A 21059-nucleotide genomic window follows, 5' to 3' on the forward strand; every position below is an offset into this window, starting at 1 on the left:
GCATAAAGAATATAGTCAGTTTTATTGTACTAACTATATATGGTGTCAGATAGGCAATGGATTTATTGGGGTGATCAATTTGCATTTTATCTAAATGCCTAATCATTATTTTGTACACCTGAAACTAATATAACATTGTATGCCAACTGTAATTTTAAAAAATAAAAAATATATAATTAAAAAAAGCCTCACAAATAAACGTATAATTTAAAACCATGATAATTTCTGGAAAGGGAAAGTAAAATGTACTCTAAGAAAATTTAATAGGGAGACCTAATTTTGACCGAAAGGTAAGTGTAGGCATGATGGGGAGAATGAAATTTAAGCTGAGACTCAAAGAACAAGTAGGAGACAGGCAGGCAGCGAGTGGGAGTAACAGGAAACGGCATACATAATGGGCCAGAGGCAGGACAGAGTATGGCAAATGTAAAAAACTGAAAAATAAAATGCAATATAGGCCCGGCGTAATGAGTACGAAGCTCAACCACAGGAGATAAAAATAGGAGAGGTGGTAATTTGTGGTAAGGAGTTTATACTGTAGCCTTAGTGCCATCCAACGCACTGACACTTGAAGCAGATAAATAGTATGAGGCAACACAAATGCACTCTAGAAATGTCACACTGAGGGCTGTGCCGAGACAGATTTGGAGAAGGGCAAAAGTGTAAGTGGGGAAAACAACCTAAAAGTATATTGTGATGGTTAAAAGGAATGACAATCCTGGCTTGGGCTAAGGTAGTGACAGCACAGATAAAGGGAAGTGAGTATATCTGTTGTACATTTTCGATGCAATCAGGAAGTAATTAAAGACCTCTCCTACGTCACTTCAGTGCCTGATTTAAAGGCAGAATTCTGATTTCTGTTCGTTGAAGGTAAGGAAGGAGAGAGACAAAGGAATGTAACCTTCGAAAATACTGATGCCAGGAAATGGAGACAGGTAAGTAGGAATCAGAGACCTGAAGGCCAATGAAGGACTCTTATTCGCCCATCTATCCAGGTATCCATTCATTCGTTTTTCGGCAGTAAGTAACTGGAGAAGTTATGTTTTTCTGCAGAGAAGGCCCGAGTGGAGACTGACAAATGGAAGAGGCAATAGAATAACAGAACTAAAGTAGGCAGGGGATAATAATCCTCCAACAGAGGTAAGTAAATTAGCATGTAACAGAGGAACACACACACACACACACACACCCCAGTAAAGTTCAGTGGTTAAAAGCACTGTCTATGAAGTGTGGCTGCCTAGGTTTGCATTTTGCATCTACTAGTTACTATGGAACCTTGGACAAGCTCCTCAGCCTTCCTTGGTCTCAGTTTCCTCCTCCATAATATGGAGCTAATAATAGTGCCAACCTGAGGTGATGTGTGTAAAATTGCTTAGCGTGGTATCTGACACAGAAGCTCCTCCATATATTTTTGTGTCTATAACTAATAATGGCAAAACCAATATTAGTCATACTAAATAAGCTATTCCTCTTTCTGAGGTCTGATAGAGAATAAGTTAATGAAGGATATGGGTAAAGATAACTTTAATAGATACAAGAGATACTGGAGGCTATGAAGCCCAAGTGCTTTCCTATTTCTCTGGCGAGTAAGCGATTCGGTTGTTTGTACTAAGTGAAAAGAATGGAGCTCGACGACGCGAGAGCAGGTAAGAAATGGTATACCCGCTATGGAACAATGAAAAACCACTGAAGAGAAGCAAGGAAAATAACTGCTGAAATGGCAACAAGAGTGTGTACCGCTGAGGTAAAGGCTAACATGTCATAAAGACACCAATTCACTGAGTGCACCAAAGAGAACAGGGAGATATACAACCAGAGCGTCAGAGGCAGACTGAGAATGCTAAGGAGCACGAGGTTTTCTTCTGTAAATTCTGGGAGACGCCGAAGGTTTCTCATGCGGATAGCACATGATGAATAGAAATTTTTACGAAGACTACACTAATAGTTTTGATGCAGGAAGAAAGCAGAAGCCAGACAACCAATTTGGAGCCTCTCTCATTAGCACAGATGATTCTACACATTTCCAAAGTAGCCCTAAATGGAAGCTGTTGATAAATGTTGACGGTTAAAAAGTATTTGGGAATATCCACACAGAAGTGAATTTAATTTCAGCATAGACCGGGAAAAACATATTTTAGCATTTTTACTTTTACAGATCTAAAATATGCTATTTTTAATCTCAGGCTCACATGTGGGTTTAATAATTGTCCCATAAATCAATTCAATAAACATTAACCTATTGTCTATTGTATATAAGATACTGTCCTAAGCACTGCAAAGCATACATGTCTAAATGACTAAGGCATATATCATTATTTCAAATATCTTTCGGCTAGATATGAGGTTATCTAAACTTTATTTGGCAAATATTAATTGATCCTGCCTTAGAAGATTTACATAGCATAAACTACTTTGCTACGTCCTTGACTTTCTTCCCTACAGACATGTAGCTAAGGATGGGAAGAGTAAATAAGAGGACCGTGTGACTTCATGTACACAGACCCAGAATTATTTACGGCTATGTGCATAAACAAGAAATCTCTTCCATTTTCTATTTTGCTTCTGGTTCAGAAGGTATATTGCTTTTTATGTCCCCAAACTTCATTTCCTCAGTGTGGTACCAAGGATATTCCTTTTGAAGGACTTGCTTGGCAAACTAATACATCTTCCAAGATAAACTGCATTCTAGGAAAAAAAAAATGGCTTCAGAGAAATTGTGTAGTGCACCTACTAAAACTCATAACCATCAAAACACAGCTGAATTCTCAGATGGTACACAGCCTAGCTTCAATTATAATATGAATTCAGGCAGGTTAGGTTTCAAGTGTGGACTTGGATCTAAAAATTTTGATTATCTAAGATTGCACTACAGTGTGGCTATTCAATAAATAATATCTAGCCAGTTCAGTTGATTAATTTCCCTAACTCAAAAATGAGAGAAATGTCTTCCTCAGGTCTATTTACAGGCTCTATCTCATCCCAAATGTACATTCCTGATTTGCTTTGAAAGGATTTGAAAGAACCCTCCTACATCAGTGTACACAATGCAATTGCTAAGAATTAATAAACACTAAATATGGGCCAGCAGTTAATGTACATGTTCAAAAGGAACGTTCCCTGTCTCATCTATCAATTTTTTTACTTTAATTAAGATTTTCAAATTGCAGAGTACCAAATTGGATCCATTCAAATATACTGCTATTTAAAAGGTTATACAATATTTTGAATGAAGCAGACACAGTGTTTGACTTATTAGGTCTGATGGTAATTTTAAGTCCTATCAGACAGATGAAAAATGGTCAGGGAGCCAGGGTAAAGCTGGGAGCTGTCCTAGAACTGTTTATTCATAGAGCCAACAAACTTGTATTGAACACCTAAGTCAAACAGCTTTTTCTCTAAGAAATTAAATGAATAATCATGCCTTCTTTTCCACCATTTTTTTGGGACAATTATTCAACTAGCAGGTTTGGGGAGTACTTAAAACATACAGAGGATGCCAAAAAGCTGTATACACATTTTAAGAAAGGAAAACTGTATTAAAATTGTAATACTCAATATATACCGATAACAAAAGATGAATGCAAGTCACGTTTGACTTCTGCAATTACAAGAGGTGCTCAAAGTGGTTGCCATCAGCGTCCAGACACTTCTGATTATGGCGAACTGCTGCTTGAGCAACACTGACCAAACTGTCCACTTGTATACATTTTTTTTGGCACCCTCAGTATAACTATGTTCTTTAATATATAATTTATACCTAGTGATCTCTTGTATCCCTTAAAATGAAGGGGGGATAAGGAAACATAATACATTCCAAAAATGATTTCACCACTCTAAAGCATGATCTATATGTACAAGATTTTCTTCCTGGCTGAAAAAGTGTATTTAAAGCTTACAATCAATTAAGAACACTATAGGAAATCTGGAAATCCTTGGGCTTTTTCTGATGTAACATATACGACAGAAAATATCTTTAGAATATTGCTATTTATCTAGTTACTACCATTTTTATTAGCCTAAAATGGGGAGGTGGGAGGCAAATTCTAACACTAAGATCTGAATAAAAGAAAAAATAGCCAATACAGTAATATACTTACTATTTTTCATATATTAATAGAATTAAATTTCAGCACAGGTATGGAGGAGTTCCCATGAGATATTTTGAAATATTTTATAGACTATAAATCTTGACTTCTTTATTTTTCAATATGATGACAAACAACAGCTAAACAAGGAATCTTTTCTGACAGGCAATATTACATTAAATTATGTAGTGATCCAGTTAAAAAACAACAATTGAAATTTTCTTTTCACTGTTTCTGACAAGTGTGACCTCCAAGCTGAGATTGTGGGCCCTCATGCTAGATACGTACCACAACTCCAAATTGTTCAGGCTCACAAAGTTCATTATACTCATTCTTCAGCTGTGCTAACTCATTGAGTACCTTCTGCTCAGGAAGATGTTTTATGAGGTTCTAAAAAGAAACAAAAGTATGAAAGTTTAGTATTTTATTATTAGAATTATTAAACATGCATTAACAACTCTAAAAGTGAAAAATACAACAGTACATAAAGTTTTGACCGTGGTTCTGAGTACCAGTGTTTCCACACCCTCTTTACTAAAATTAAAACTTAACTAAAATAATGAGCTACAATTTAATGTGAATAAATATATAAATATATTCGGTTACTGTGCACTGTAGTATGTAAATGTTAAATAAAAAAAGCAGGCAGCAATAAATGACATCACAGTAATAAACTGACTAATCCTCATGGCCTTAAATACATAACATGATTTTTAAGCTTTACTTTCTGTCACGATAATTTGTCGATGCGTACACAAAACAGAAAAATACTACGTAGAAATTAACTCATGTGTAATAATAATAATGATAACAATAATAAATCAACTCTACTCTTCATAATTGGCAAAATTTATAATCATTTTCAATCTTATAAAACACATCAAGCCTGTAAAAAAAAATACCCCATTATTTACGATGTCTGTGTTTAAGCACACAATGCATTTCTACTTTAACAGAGAATCAAGCAAAAGTGATGAATCTGATGCATGCTCAAGTCTGATGCCTAAGAGAATTAAAACTGATTAATTCTTCTCAACCTAGTTTATCTTGGACTTTGGTACTGTTCTAATTATCATCACATCAGCCTGCAACCAACCTTTTGGGGACTTGTATGGGATTTCAGAAGACATATGAAAGGGAGGAAGAAGGATACAAAAGATTTAAGAAAGGAGGGTTGACACAAAATGGCAGAGAAGGAAGTTCCAGGGATTGGTCCTTGGAACAATGCAACCACTGAGCTGGAAGGAGTGATTTCAATAAACAATGTCAGAACTCTGGAACCTGACTGAATACTTACAAGGCAAGTGTTTCATGAAGAGAGACTGCTGTTCTCTGGTAAGAAAATAACATGTACAAAACAGATCCCATACTCCATCCCTCAGCGCCTCTGTGTTCCTGGAGGGGCTAGCGGATGCCAGGGGAGCCAGTGGGGGCCTTGTTCTCCAAAATTTGGGGCTGTACATTTTGCTTGGTTTGGCAGTTCCCTGAAGGACCAGTGAAGATGTCTGCCTTGGTTTCAACCTTCCCTGGTTACAGCAGCTTATTCTAATGGCATCTATCAAAAGATTTAAATACCCAGAAACACCTTCCCTGCTTTTTGGAACAGATATTTAACGAAACACATAAATTCTTAGAAACACACAAACTACCAAAACAGAATAATAAAAAAAAAATGAACATTTGAATGGACTTATAAGAAGGAAATTCAATCGGTAATCAAACACTTCTGAAAAAAGAAAAGCTCAGGACTTGATGGATTCACTGGTGAATATCACCAAATATTTAAAGAATTAACAGCAATCCTTTTCAAACTCTTACAAAAAAATTAAGAAGGGGGAACCTTCTTCACTGATTCTATGAAGCCATTATTACCCTGATACCAAAGTTGGTTTAATTCCTCAAAAAAGACTAGCAAACTGAATTCAACAGAGCATTAAAAGGATTATATACCATAATCAAGTGGGATTTATGCCACAATGCAGAGGTGGTTCAACATAAAAAAACCAACCAGTGTCATCCACCATATTAATAAAATAAAGGGGAAAAAATACACATGATCATTTCAACTGATGCATAAAAACCATTTAACAAAATCTAACACATTTCTGAGAAAAATATTCTTTAAACTAGGAATAAAATGAAGCTTTCTCAACATGATACAGGCCATATATGAAAAACTCACAGTTACCACCACATTCAATACTGAGACTGAAACGCTACCTGATAAGATCAGGAAAAAGGCAAAGATGACTGCTTTCACCATTCTATCCATCATAGTACTGGATTTCCTAACCGGAGCAATTAGGCAAAAATAAATAAATAAAAGGCATTCAAATTGCAAAAGAAGGGAGAAAATTGTCTCTGTTTGCAGATGGCATGACTTTACATGTGAAAACACTAAATAGCCTAACCCCCCAGTTCCCCCCCAAAAAACCTGTCAGAGCTAATAAATGCAGCAAAGCTTCAGGATACACAATAAGCACACAAAAATCAGTTCTATTTCTATGCACTAGCAATGAACAATCTAAAAGGAAACTAAGAAAATAATTCCATTTATAGCATTTTTGAAAGCACCCACAATGAGATACCATTTCATACCCATTAGAACGGCCATTATCCAAAAAGAAAGAAAAAGAAAGAAAGAAAGGAAAATAACAAGTGTTGGTGAGGATGTGGAAAAATAGGAATCCTCATAGCTGGATTGCTGGCTTGAATGTAAAGTTGTGCAGCCATTGTGGAAAACAGTTCGGTGGTTTCTAAGAGATTAAACATAGAATTACCATAGGACCCCACAATTCCACCCCTAGGTATGTACTGAAAAGAACCGAAAACAGGGCCTCAAACAGATACTTGTACACAAGTGTACATAGCATCATTATTCGATACGCAGATGGTGGAAACAACCTATTTGTCTATCAACAGAGGAATTGATAAAATGTGGTATATACGTACAAAGAAATATTATTCACCCAAAAAAGGCATGAAGACTGATACATGTTAAAACATGAAGGAATCTTGAAAGACAGACACAAAAGGACAAATGTTGCATGAATCCACTTATATGTAGTATCTGGAAGAGAGAAATTCTTAGAAACAGTAAAATACAGGTTACCGTGGCCAGGGGGCCGAGGGGAACGGGGAGTTACTGCTTAACAAGTATAGTGTTTCTTTGAGGGATGATGAAAAAGTCTGGAAATGGTGGTGATGGTTGAACGACAATGTAAATATACTTAATGCCAATTAATTGAACACTTAAAAACCAGTAAATGGTAAATTTTATGTTATAGATTTTTCTACACTAAAAAAAGAATGGAGTACGCAACATATAAAATAAGTTGAAGGGAAAAACAACTATATAACGTTCTACTCTAAGTGCTCTTCTGTTCTCTGCATTTATCTTTTATGTCCTCTCACTCAATTTTGCATTTCCATTAAGCTCTAGACCTGCACCACACTGCGACTGTGTAACTGAGACTAAAGATTTAAAATACCACGCCCTTTGACGTAAAAGATATGCTGACATTGACCTAACGACATATATGCATAAGCAAATGAAATTAAGAACATCCGTTATTTTGCTTCACTCGTATCATTACGTGTTATATAATGAAAAGTTAAGTAAACAACAAGGTATTATTTCTATTTTTCCAGAATAATTTTGATATATGTAAGTTACTCAATTGTTTCGCAAACTTTTTCTCTATTAATGGGATGTTTTTCTGAAGTATGTTAGTAAGCAAAACAAAAAACCAGTTTGGTAACCTGTATAATTTTTACCACAAGAAACTAAGTTAGAAAAGTTAAGAACACTATTAAAAGTATGAAAATAACAATTCTGCATATTTTAAACTTTCCCTCTCAACTGTAAGTTTTAACTGTGAAATGAAGTATCATAGAATGAATCAGGCCTAAAATAATACTTAAGCACAGAGTACAAAACGTGTTATTTTCTTTCTCTTCTAGCTAGAGGTAACTGTTCACTCATCTGCAGGATGCAAGCTCCACAGCAGGTGACATATCTTTTCTTTCTCTGGTCACAGCTATATGAAGTATTTAATACATTCAGTGGGCTTAGATGTATCCTGATTCTGAATACCGTTTTATGACTGAGTTACACGCTGATATACGTTAACTGCTAGTGCTTAGTAAGGTTCTATTTGCAAATCAGGTTTGGAATACAACTCCCTCTCTCACACATGTAACAGATGCCAGCTACTATTCTAATAGCTTAATGAGTCGGCTACCTCTAAAATCCCATGCTGCAAGTGGCCGTCGTAGTCATTGTTTAATTGTACCTATTTTGTTTTATATAATGCTAAACGTTATAGACAAAGATGTAGGATAAGATTGGACGTTAATACGTTTTCATGCATAGATTCCTGAATAGAAAAGAGGTTAAGACAGAAGAGACACATAGTGCTACTCATTTGCCTCTACTTTCCTTCAGCTACTCATCAAAAACATGTTGAAGGAAAATGCAAAACCTGTAGGGGTTCAAGGCACAGTCTGGGACTAATGAGAACAGTCCTGTGAGTCAGCAGGAAGCCTATTTGTGTGGTGGGCTACGGGGCCTCCTGGGAGAGAACGCTCCTGGAGATCAGGAGGGAAGTGTGCGTCACATAATCAGGCTGGGCCCAGTAAAAAGAACCTGCACACTGGAAAGGACTGGGGTGATTCTGAGTGCAGCATATTTAGTTCATGGCTGTGTCTCCCGGTCTGGTTGACCCATCCCCAATACAGTCCTATGTCTGTGCTGTGGAAAGAGGAGCTGTGTCATGAGCACAGCTTCAGTACCCTTTGCTCCATTATGTTTAAAAAAGAGAAGGGAAGAAACACGTTTCCACACTTTGTCACAGAATACTCCATACCCTTGGCACCTACAGGGCTTCAGTACACACCAGCTGTACCCGGTAGAAAACTCCTCCCCTCGCCCCACAGTTGTCCCTAGGAAAGGATTCAAAACAGGAAATAAGGAAAATCACCTGCAGCCACTACATGAAGCAGACATTTCATGGGATGTGTAAGATATTCCCTGAGACCCCCTACAAACATCTAATGTAGGGGCTTTGAAAAGGGTTCGGGTCCTGCAAGAGCAAGAAAAATACAAATGAACTGATGTGGATTGGGCCAGTGTTTCAAATCCATATTGCCCAAGGGCTCTGAATTTAAAAAATTGTAAAAAGCTTCTGAGTTTCGGTCCCTTATTAATACTGTCACCACGTACCGGGGGTGCCAAAAAAAGGATACACATTTTAAGAGATGTTATCTATGTATTACTTTTCGAAGCTGAATTGAATTATGGTAGCAATGTGTAGTATGACGTTCGTTCATAAGATGGCGATAATCAAATGAATGCCAGCGTCACCGAGCGACAGGCTGGACCGTCAAAGAAAATGGTGGAAGCACAGTTGTCATCTGAGGAGCAAGACCACTTTGAAGTGGTATTTGAGATTCCACAACGTTGTGGAAGTACAGTGACAATGGAGGCGTGAGTCTGCACCAGAACCGCCAAGGCGCCTAACAACTGCACGCATCTGCATCCGCGGGGAGTCTGAGACGCGTGGTGCTGTGTGCGATGTGCACCAGGGAAGACCCGGGAGGCCTCGCGCAGCAACACGTCCTGCTGCTTCTGCTGTGGTGCTGGGACAGTGCACACGCTCGCCACGGAAGTCGACCAAGCAGTAATCAGAAGTGTCAGGACGCTGATGGTCACCACTTTGAGCACCTCTTGTAATTGCAGAAGTCAAATGTGACTTGTATTCATCTTTTGTTATGGGTATATATTGAGTATTACAATTTTAATACAGTTTTTTTTCTTTCTTAAAATGTGTATACATTTTTTTGCCACCCTCTGTATATTCTCTAAATAAATTGCAAAGATGAGTTCAGACACCCTCTACACTGTTAGAGAAAAGCTGAACAGCTGAATAGCACAGGCTAGAAATTATAAACTTTGAAATACAACTTAAATTCTAACAAAGCGTGAGTTGATAAGCAAATATGCAGATAGGCGCAAGCCCTTCCACTTCTCCTGCCTGCTGCCCCTGCTTACTACTGAGCATCTTCTTGCAAATATTTCAAGATTTGTGTTTAAAAGATCACTCTGGGTCAGTACAAAAGTGTCGTCGGAGAAAACGTCAGTGAGCTGAAGTTCGCAAAGAAAACAAGGAAGGGGAAAGCGGTACCTATGTCACCAAATGAGCAGATTTTTCATCATCTTTTATGCATCACAAACGTACTTTGTGATGACTGTCACTGTTATTCGAAGGAATTTCTCCTAACACTCCATGGGCTTTGAACTACATTTTACATTTCTGCAATTACTCTAGAATACTTTCAAAACTTTATTTCCTTTAAATGTTAATTGCACACTTAAAGGTTAGTTAAGTGAAGGTACTGAACCATAATGCCCTTTCCTTCTTGCCAAAACATAACCTTTCTTTTTTCTCTTATATCTCATCAAGTCATTTTACTAGCAGTAGGAGGGCCCAGTTAGGGCCACTGTGATTAAGTCTATCGCTCCCCACATATGTGGATGGGGGACAATATGGTTTTGCAAAAATTTATTATTTATTCTTTTAAAAATAGTATTGTAGTCTATGTATAAGATTTTCTATATTTTATATATTATATATATGTATACACACATATATAGTATTATTTTTATTATATCGACAAATATTATGTTTTTAAAAAATCCAGAAAAGAAATGTTTCCCCAAAGTCTTGGCTAAATTCCTGTGATCTTAACACAACCCTCCTCCATTTGCCCTGGTCAAAAAAAGTAACCCTTTCACTATTATAATTTATTATATATTTTCCAACTTTCTTATGGCCTAGATCTTATACTGAGTGTGTGTATTTAATGTTGTGATATCACCTTCCTGTATTCTTGTTCTTTGCTTTGAGTTAAATGGCAAAAACTTTGATGTCACGCCTGGTTCTATACTTGTGTGTTTCCTTCATCCACGCAGCTAATAAATACTGGCTGCCGACTGTGTGACGACCCCCACGTTAAGCATTGGAGAGTCTGCCTCACAAATATTACAGGTGCACAAAGGCCATGTATACACAATGAAACCACATTAACATGTGAATGACAGTAATTTGTGTTGCATTTTATCCAAAATGTATTTCTTGTCAGGTGGCTATGCTAGAATTTTCTCCTTTTGCTTGGCAATTCCTAACATTTTTTGTAACTCCCAAAACAGACTCCAAGGGCACAGGACAGTATGTCAAAATGCTGATTAGCTGGACAAACATTCAGGGGGAGCTTTTCTAGCCCTCTTCACGAAGCCACTCCTTCCACAAACATATTAGCTGATAAAAAGGACATGAAAGCATTGCAAAGCTGATGGGAAAATTCGACCTTCGGATATAACAATTGTGTCTTACAAAGAGGCAGCCTTCAGAAACCTTCCCTACCTATTCAATCTTCAACTTTGCCCAGACAGGAAAATTTTTCTTAAAGAAATGATTCGAAATTATGAGACTTCACATGAACTCAGTCCCCTAGAAGACTCATCAGCTCTCCCAGGATAAGTATCACCTCAGTACTAATACTGCCAAATAAACAGCTCCAGCCCTCACCAGTCACCGATCTTCAAGTTCCATGCTTCCGATGGAAAGTTCTGCCCAGATGTCCCATCGTTAATGCAAATTAAACAAATCTAAAGGAGGATGCATCCTCCCTTTAACCCCTGATCCCCTACATCTTACCAGCTTCGCCTACTGACCCCGTTCTGCCAACAGGACTGGCGTCCTCTCCATCTTCTAAGCTTTCAAAATGGCCATCGTCACTCAGTCACAAGTTCTGATCATTCTTCCCAGCAAAATCTCTTTTGGGTTTAACCTTACTTTCACATTCTACAGCCAAAAATCTGGGCTAAGGAAATCACATGGTATCTAAAGACTTCCTAATTTAAGTTCAATTAAATTATTCAGTGTTCTAGCTCTGTAGTAGATTAAGGGAAATCACAGACATATTTACAACTTCTATAATTATAAAAGGAAAAAATGTGACAACATTGTACATAAAAAATTCAACTCCCGCTCAAGTCGCAATCCTATTTGCAGAGATATAATGCTTACTAAAATGATTTATGATTTACAGTTAGTCTAAAGATAAGTGCTAGGAGTATTCCTTTCATGCTAATTATCTTCTATTTTGTCTCACTGTGTATTCAAAAATAAAATATCATATTAAACCTAAAAGGTGATTTTAAGATTTAAAAAAATACAGAACACAGAGAATGACTCACTGTGAATACTGAATAGAATATGAGGCGTGTATGCCATGTCTAAATGTAATACATTCTTCCTAAGTATAGTACATGTTGTATTCCTATTATTAATATTCTTTTACAAATTACATATCTTTCATGTATTTTAAATTGACATATTTCAAATAAAACATAAAATCTCTTCTCATTATAAGAGGCCAAATTGATATTCTCAGCTACATAATAGGTTTGGATTCGCTAAAATAGTGGCAGGTGAACAACGTCCTGTTCATGCTACAGCCTGCTTCCTTTAGATATCACCTTATCACGACCATGACAAACGGCCACAAACAAATGCAAAGATGCATTAGTATAAAATATTACATACAGAGGTTTCCAAAGCTGAATCCTACCCCAACAGCCAAGACGCCTATCTAGGATAACTATAGAGTTTGAAGAGTGCTAACAGCTGATAAGTGATGAAATGAAAATAGTGCAATGCATTTTATGCAGGCTACCCCAAAGGACCATCTGCAAATTTCATCCAAGTATACAGAGGTGAATATAGCTAACGCTATACCCAATCACTTCCACTTTAAAAAGTCAGTCATTCTCCTCCATGGTTTTTGTTTGTGTATGTGAAACCAAACAATTCTATATAGACTAGGAAAATAGCAAACTAACAGAATGTACACAGTAGTTAAAAGAATCATGCTACATCAGAATGCCACTACTCCAGGCAGATTCAAAGGTACAAACACTTCACTGTCTACGTAAACAATCCACACACGAACACAAGGTTGCTTCTATTTCCAAGATCATTATAGTACAAATAAATCACTATAATTAGTTCAAGATATTTGTAATAGAAACTCTCACACATGATTGGCTAGTGTTAAGTATTTACTTCTCTGTTTTCATATAAGCACTGCTTATAGATGCCTGCACCCAAAGCAAACACAAAAGTATACACTTATCCTCTATATTAAAGGAACAGAAAGCCAATATGACATATCCAGAATACACTGGACATTTTGACACATCAGGTGTCCATGTCAAGATGACAACATATTTTTAAATTAAGCAGAAACACTTGGAGTCTGTGGAACTTAAAATTCACTGACCTATTAGGTCACAAAGTTGGTAATTTCTCCATGTGTACAGTTACACAGTATTATTTCTGATGTGTTAATAGTAATTTCTCTCATTTCCAAGTGAAAATTTGAAACATGGAGGTTTTGTTGTGTTTTGTTTTGTTTCTGTAATTAATTTTCCTAGATCTTAGAATGGGAGTGAACAGGGAAAGATATCCACGCACGCCTGACTCTCCTCTTTCGCTGGTGGTGTCTTTATTTTCCATCTTGGGAGAGGTTTCTAAAACCCTTTTAGTAGCTGATTGAAATGCACCCATTCACCAGTGATTGGAAGTCAATGGGCTTAACTATTGACAGTCTTCTTACATAACTTATATGTGATGAATGTGATCATTCATGAACTTAAGAGTTACCTTCAAAGCCATAAACTTTGTATGTGGCTGTTGTCATTGGACTCTTAGTTTCATTTCACAAGATATGGAATAAATATGCTTAGAGATATTTCAGGTTAAGCCTTACCTTATTAATAAATCTACAGTCACTAGAAAAACTAAATAAAATACACTGACCTGAACATGCTGGCAGATGAGCAGGATCTATTAGGTTGGTGCAAAAGTAATTTCGGCTTAAAAGGTTGAAAAAAATAATTGTAAAAACAGCAATTACTTTTGCACCAACCTACTAATATGTTTCTCCCAACTTCCCAATAAAAGAGTCATTGAGGGATATTGTAGGAAACACTAGATGACTAGTTACGCTCGTCAACTGAGTAGTCAAATGACTGGATACTGCCAATTTACGGAACACACAAAATATTTTCCAAATACCTTTAGATGAAAAGCTAGCTGCCAAGAAATTAAGAAAAATTCCCATAGCCTCCTGCCCCCAGAAACCAAAAAGCTAACACTAATCTAGACACATATCCAAATGTGAAAGGCCAAGACTGCCCCGGAATATCAACCAATCTCTACCTCTAGTGGTCTAGAGCTTTCAGCGTTACTGGGCCTCAATGGGAGAAATGCCCAATCACTAGGACAGTTTCTATTAATAGAATGGCACACAAAGCCTAGACTTTTCACAAGACTAAGGACAAATTCAGTTCCTTATGCACATCTAAAACCCCCAAAGATAATATCCTCAGTGAATGGCTTACCTTGAAGAAAGACCAAAGCCCACCCACAGAGAAAAACAATACTTGTCTGTTTTTGCTTGACTCTGGAACTGGGTAAGAGGTTTCTCCCCTGTAATTCTCTAACCACGGGACAGCCTCTGTGGAGGTTTTTGGCCAGAATTTAAACTACCTAGTTGTCAAAAAATATGCTGAGAATTTAAATTTAAAGTGATTACTCTTTGGTAGTGTTCCCAGACACATAGCCGTAATTCATGCAAATTTCCAAGAAGAAGATTCCTCAGGCCAAGATTCAGCAATCATTAATTCACAATAAAAAAATACAAAAAACACAGGAAGAAGCAAACAAATACTAGTAAGAGTCAGCAAAAAACAAACAAGAGAATAAGACCTACAAAGACATAAGACATACTATTTGAAAAACAAAGACATGGTGTAAGAAACATAATAATTGACATTAGAAATTCCTTGGATAGGTAAAACAGAAGACTAGGCACAAATCGTGAAACAATTAATAAATTGGCATGTACGTCTGAAAAACATCTAGTGGACTACAGTCCATAAAGACAAACTATGAAAGAGATGTAAAAACAAAAACAAAAAAAACCCAGATCGTACTGAGAATGTTTAAAATATGCTCAAATGGAGTTACAGAAGTCAAGTACAGAGAGCATAGAAGGGAGATAATATTCTAAATAAAAATTGCTGGTAATTTTCCAAAGCTGATTAAACAGAACAATCTTTAAATTTAGGAAGCCCAATGAATGAGGATAAACAGAAGGAAGAGTTAAAGAAATCTACACCAAGATACATCATAATGAGACAGTAGAACACCAAGGACAAAAAGATCAAAAAATAGAATAGACAGGTTATTGCCAGGGAAGGTTAATTTAGTGTACAGCTTGTCTAACAACAATCAAAGACAAAATATGATGAAATAATTAGTTCAGAGAAAATAATTTGAAAGCTAGAATTATGTACCCATTGAAAATATCTTTTAACAACAAGAGTGAAATACATACAGCATCAAACAAATAAAAAGTGTTTACTATGACCAGAATCTCGCTAAAGGTACTTTAAAAAGAAGTGTTTTAGTAAGAAGTACAATGATCCTAGAAGGAAGTGCTGTCACACAAGAAAAAAGATAGAAGTTATATATGCAAGTAAATCTAAGCAAACATGCATTAAACAGTAAAATAACATCTAACTTGCTAAGTTAAAAAAAACAAAAACAAACTATGGAACAGATAAAATAGGAGGCTCTAAAAAGGTTTCTGAAAGTCTTTAAAATGGATGTAAACCAATAAACACACATGCCATGTTCAAGGACAGAAAGAATCAAATATCACATGGATCTCAATATACCCAACTTTGCCCAGGTTGCTTACGTAATTCCAAATACCCATACAGAATTTTTGGTCTTGTTGGAACTTCACAAGCTGATTATAAAATTTATGTGGCTGAATAGAGAGAGAATAATAGGCAACATATCCCTGATGAACAACAAGAATGTGGGTTGACATCCCCTATCACATATCAAATCTTACTATAACTATATAATAATTAATTAATGTGTGACATTGGTATAGGGAAAGACAAATGGGCTTTGGAAAAGAAATTGAGCCCCCAAAACAGAGACATGCATACTTAAAACCTTGATATGCGACAGAAGCAACATCATAAAAATTAGGGGAAAGAGGAATGATTTAATAGATTATGCTGGGAAAACAGTGATTCATCTGTAAAAAAAAAAAATTAAACTGAATCTGTTCCTCACAAAATACATAAAAATCAGTTACAGGTGGATTAGATTTAAAAGTAAATGACAAGCACTTTAAAACTTTTAGAGGAAAGCATAAGAATACCTATGTGACCTTAGATTAGAAATTTTTTAAATCAGACACGAAAACATAGTCTAAATGACAAGGCTGATGATTTAAACTACATTAAAATTAGCAATAACTATTCGCAAAAAGACACATGAAGAAAGGGAAAAGACAAGAAAATGGGTAACTATTTGCAACACATAAGCAACAAAAAATAATTATTCCAAAATATATGAAGAGCTCATACAAATCAACATGAAAAAGAGACAAAAGATGCAATAAGGCATTTTACAGAAAACACAAATGGTCCATAAGTGGCCCAAAAGGGCCAACTTCATTAGTATTTTTTAACACACAAATGAGATTCTTTTTTCAAATGTGCCAGACCGGCAAAAATATAAAATTCTTACAATATCAAGTGTTGTCCGGGGTGTAAAACTGTAGTTTTCAACACCATCTTCGCATACAAATAACCTGAGAAACTTTAAAACAAAATGGTGTCCAGAATAGCCAAAGCAATCTTGAGAAAAATGAACAAAGGTGGAGGCATTACACTTCCTGATTTCAAAAGACATTACAAAGCTACAGTAATCAATAGCATGGGTACTGGCATAAAGACAGATATATATAGTACAACGAAAGAATTCAGAGTTCAGAAATAAAACCATGAATATGTGGTCAACTTATCTTTGACAAAGGTTCAAGAACACACAGTGGGGAAATGAAAACTGGACATCGACACACAAAAGGTGCTAGAAAAACTGGATAGCCAAAAAAATGAAAGAAAAGGAAATTGGACCCCTATCTTACATCATACACAAAAATCAACTCAAACTTGATTAAATATTTAAACATAAGACCTGAAACTGTAAAACTCCTAGAAGAAAACATAGGGGGAAAGTTTTATGATACTGGCTTTGTCAATGATTTAATGTATATGAAACCAAATGCGGAGGCTATAAAAGCAGAAACAGACAAGTGGGACTACATCACACTAAAAACTTCTGCACAGCAAAGGAAACAATCAACAGAAACGGCAACATACAGAATGGGAGAAAATGTTTGCAAACCCCAGATCTGATAAATAGTTAATTTCCAAAATATGTAAGAACCCCCTACAATACAGCAACAAAAAAACAAATAACCCAGTTAAAAAATGGACAACGGACTTGAATAGACATTTCCCCAAAGAAGACATACAAATGATCGACATGTACATAAAAAGGTGCTCAGTATCACTAATGACGAGAAAAAACACAAGTCAAACCTGCAATGAGGTATCACCTCACACCTATTAAGATGGCAAAGTACGAGCAAGGAGGTGGGGAAATTTGAAACCTTGTATGTACATTGTTGGTAGGAACATAACATGAAACAGCCACTATGGATAACAGCAGAGAGGCGCCTCAAAAAATTGAAAATGAAACTACTATATGATACAGCAATCTCACTCCTGGGCATTCATCTAAAAGAACTGAAATCAGAATCTAGAGGAGATATCTGCACTCCCAGGTTCATTGCCACGTTAGTCACTATAGGCAAGATATGGAAACTACCCACATGTCCATTGACAACTGAATGGATTAAAAAAATATGTCACACACACACACACACACACACACACACACACACACACTCACACCCCATGGGTGCCAAAAAATGTATAGAAGTGCACACTTTGGTCAAGCAGTAGTTCACTGTTATCAGAAGTGTCTGGACGCTGATGGTCACCACTTTGAGCACCTCTTGTAACTGGAGAAGTCAAATGTGACGTGTATTCATCTTTTGTTAGCAGTATATATTGAGTATTCCAATTTTAATACAGTTTTCCTTTCTTAAAATACGTATACGTTTTTTGGAACCCACTCTGTGTGTATGTGTGCGTGCACGCTCGCACACGCATGTACACACACACAATGGAATATTATTCAGCCTTAAAAAAGAAGGAAATCCTACCATTTGCAATAAAATGGATGGATCTGAAAGCTATTATGCTAAGTGAAATAAGTCACAGAAGGACAAACACTGCATGATTCCATTTATGTGAAGTATGTAAAATAGGAACATTTATAGAGGCAGAAAATAGAATAGCAGTTGCCAAAGGATGAGGGGAGGGGTAACTGAGGAGTTGTTCAGTGGTGATAAAGTTACGACATACAAGACAAGCAACTTCTACAGACCTGCTGTACATCATTGTGCCGAGAGTTAACAACCGGGGACTGTCCACTTAAAAACTGATTAAGAGGGTAGATCTCATGCTAATTGTTTATACCATAAACACCAAATAAATAAATAAATAAATGCACAAAAGAAAATGTTTGGAGGTGACAGAGATGTTTATTACCTTCATGTGGTGATGACATCATGAGTCTATGCATATGTCCCAACTCATCGAATTGTATATATTAAATATGTGCATTTCTCCGTGTATCAGTTATCCCTCAGTAAGGCTAGGGGAAACATGGTGCCTGGGTCCCATGCCAAGAAATTACTATGTAATTGTTCTGGGGAGAGTTCAGGCCACAGTATTTTTATGTATCCGTAAATGATACTAATGCATAGCGAGGCATGAGAATTACTCATTTAAAACAATGGGCCTTCCCATGCAGTGTTAGCAGGAGGGTGAATTGGTATAAGCGCTCCAGAAAATAATGCGGCAGACTTGGTAAAGCGGAAGATGCATACACCCCATAACCCAGGAAAGACAGGACTGGAGAACGAGTCTCAAACTGTAGTTTATAGAGAAGCACATGGAGAGCTAGTCAAACACAGACTGCGAGGCCCCACCCCCAAAGTTTGATTCCATAGTTCTGGGTTCAGGATAGAGATTTGGCTTTTCTAACATGGACCTAGATGATGCTGAAGCTGCTTGTCCAGCAATCATAGTATGAGAACTACTGACTTAGAGGAGACTCCAAGATTTGTACTGAGCACGCAAAAGAATATTCATGATGACATTATTTGTATTAGCAGTGTTCATTATTATGATAACATTATTAACAATAATAACAAAACAGAAACCTAGGAATAATCCAAATGTTCACTGACAGGATAATGGGCAAATAAATCATGGAATAGCAGAAATGGGGGTGACGGGGGGGAGCTACACACATCAAAATGGATGAATCTCAAAAAATGGTGAGCAATTTAGTAATAGAACATGTACGCAGTATGATTCCACTCATACAAAGTTAAAAAAAAACCCACAAAAGACAAAAACTACACATATACGTATTTTAGGAATACATCCATATGTGATAAAATTGTAAAGAAAAGCATGAGATGATGAGCACAAGATGCAGAACAGAGGTTTCTTCTGGGGAGAAAGGGCAATGGGCTTCATAGATATTGGTGATATGGGTGTATACGGTTACATTTGATTAATGTTATGCATTGAACTGCACACACACAGCCACATAGGCGGGAAGTATCCCAAATTATACTTTTGTAAAACTCAACTCAATCTTCTGTCATCAGGGATTCGTGATCACTTTGGGAGAGTTCACAGTCTTGCCATGAGACTTTACCGTTTGTGACTTAGGCTTCTATTCATCTAACTCAATGTAATACTGATGTTTGTTTTTTTCTATTGAGCGAGTCAGGGGCATTCTTTAGCTGGTCATCAACATGTAGATAATGACTCTTCACTTTTGCAATGTCTAGAGATGCTCTTCAGTTTTCTTTTCCTCCACAGGTTAAGTGATAATCCCCAAGGTTTTAAACTCATCTAGTTCAAACTTTAAAAAAATCAAAAAACAGGAAAAGTAATTGTTGGCTTTTTTCTGGACCCTTTCCAAATATTCCACTCATTTTCACATGGAGAACTGTCCGTTGAGTTTAAACAGAATGAGGTAAGACGCAATCAGATGATCCTGAAAAACTCTTACGATTAGGCATTCATTTGTGCCATAAACTGAGAAGAAATTCTACAACAAATCACAAATTTTGTTTGAAATATTTCCCCCTCAAAGCAGTATTCAAATTATCTATGAAAATAACCAATAAAATATATTTGGCCTGGAGCACTGAGTTTCTAAAAGCTATAAAGCCAATAACAGTCTTCCCTGCAATCCTCAAAAATTGATTGTTTTCCCAACTAGCAACATGTGTTAATGTTTATTTATAAACATTCATTAAGCCTCCTCTACCCATCAAACACAAAGCAATGACTTAGATATGTAGAAAGGGTCTGGAATATATGCCAATGCCAAATACCACAAAAATAAAATGAGCCTAAATTATCACATATAAGACAATATATCAATATCGGTTGACCGAATACATTTGTTAGTCCATGATTGGTTTTTTCTTTTTGTTATTGTTGGTGGTGGTGGTGGTTATGTAGAGTTTATCACTTTGGGGAATCTTGGCTTCACGTCAGATGCAGTCGCACTCCAAACAGTCACTCCCATCTGGCTGTTCACTCCAGGATCAACTAATTGCCCATCCTCTGAAGGTCTGCCTTTTTATGACAATTGACTCATTGGTCCTTCTGAGGAGACCTGAGCATAAGATCCGGTAAGTGGAGTCCCTATGTTCAGGATCCAAGGAAGATATCAGGTAAACATTACCAAACTCAACCCTTCTCTAGATGTGTGGCATGTCCCAAAGCAGACGCATACCTTAACATTACACACACCCCATGCAGCATCTGTTGTCTTTACACTATTTCAGACGTTCCTCACGGATTTACGGCAACCATTA

General features: G+C 36.7%; 1 protein-coding gene across 3 annotated transcripts in view; it reads right to left on the reverse strand.

The window, feature by feature from the left end:
• DIAPH2 (diaphanous related formin 2) overlaps positions 1-21059 on the reverse strand; it is an 843900-nt gene that overhangs the window by 440686 nt on the left and 382155 nt on the right. For all 3 annotated transcript variants that reach the window (XM_033107889.1, XM_033107880.1, XM_033107870.1), the window contains one exon: positions 4374-4475. In XM_033107889.1, the coding sequence (XP_032963780.1) occupies positions 4374-4475 (102 nt within the window). The remainder of the gene's footprint in view (positions 1-4373; positions 4476-21059) is intronic.

Source organism: Rhinolophus ferrumequinum, chromosome X, assembly GCF_004115265.2.
Source record: "Rhinolophus ferrumequinum isolate MPI-CBG mRhiFer1 chromosome X, mRhiFer1_v1.p, whole genome shotgun sequence".
NCBI classification, from domain to species: Eukaryota; Metazoa; Chordata; class Mammalia; order Chiroptera; family Rhinolophidae; genus Rhinolophus; species Rhinolophus ferrumequinum.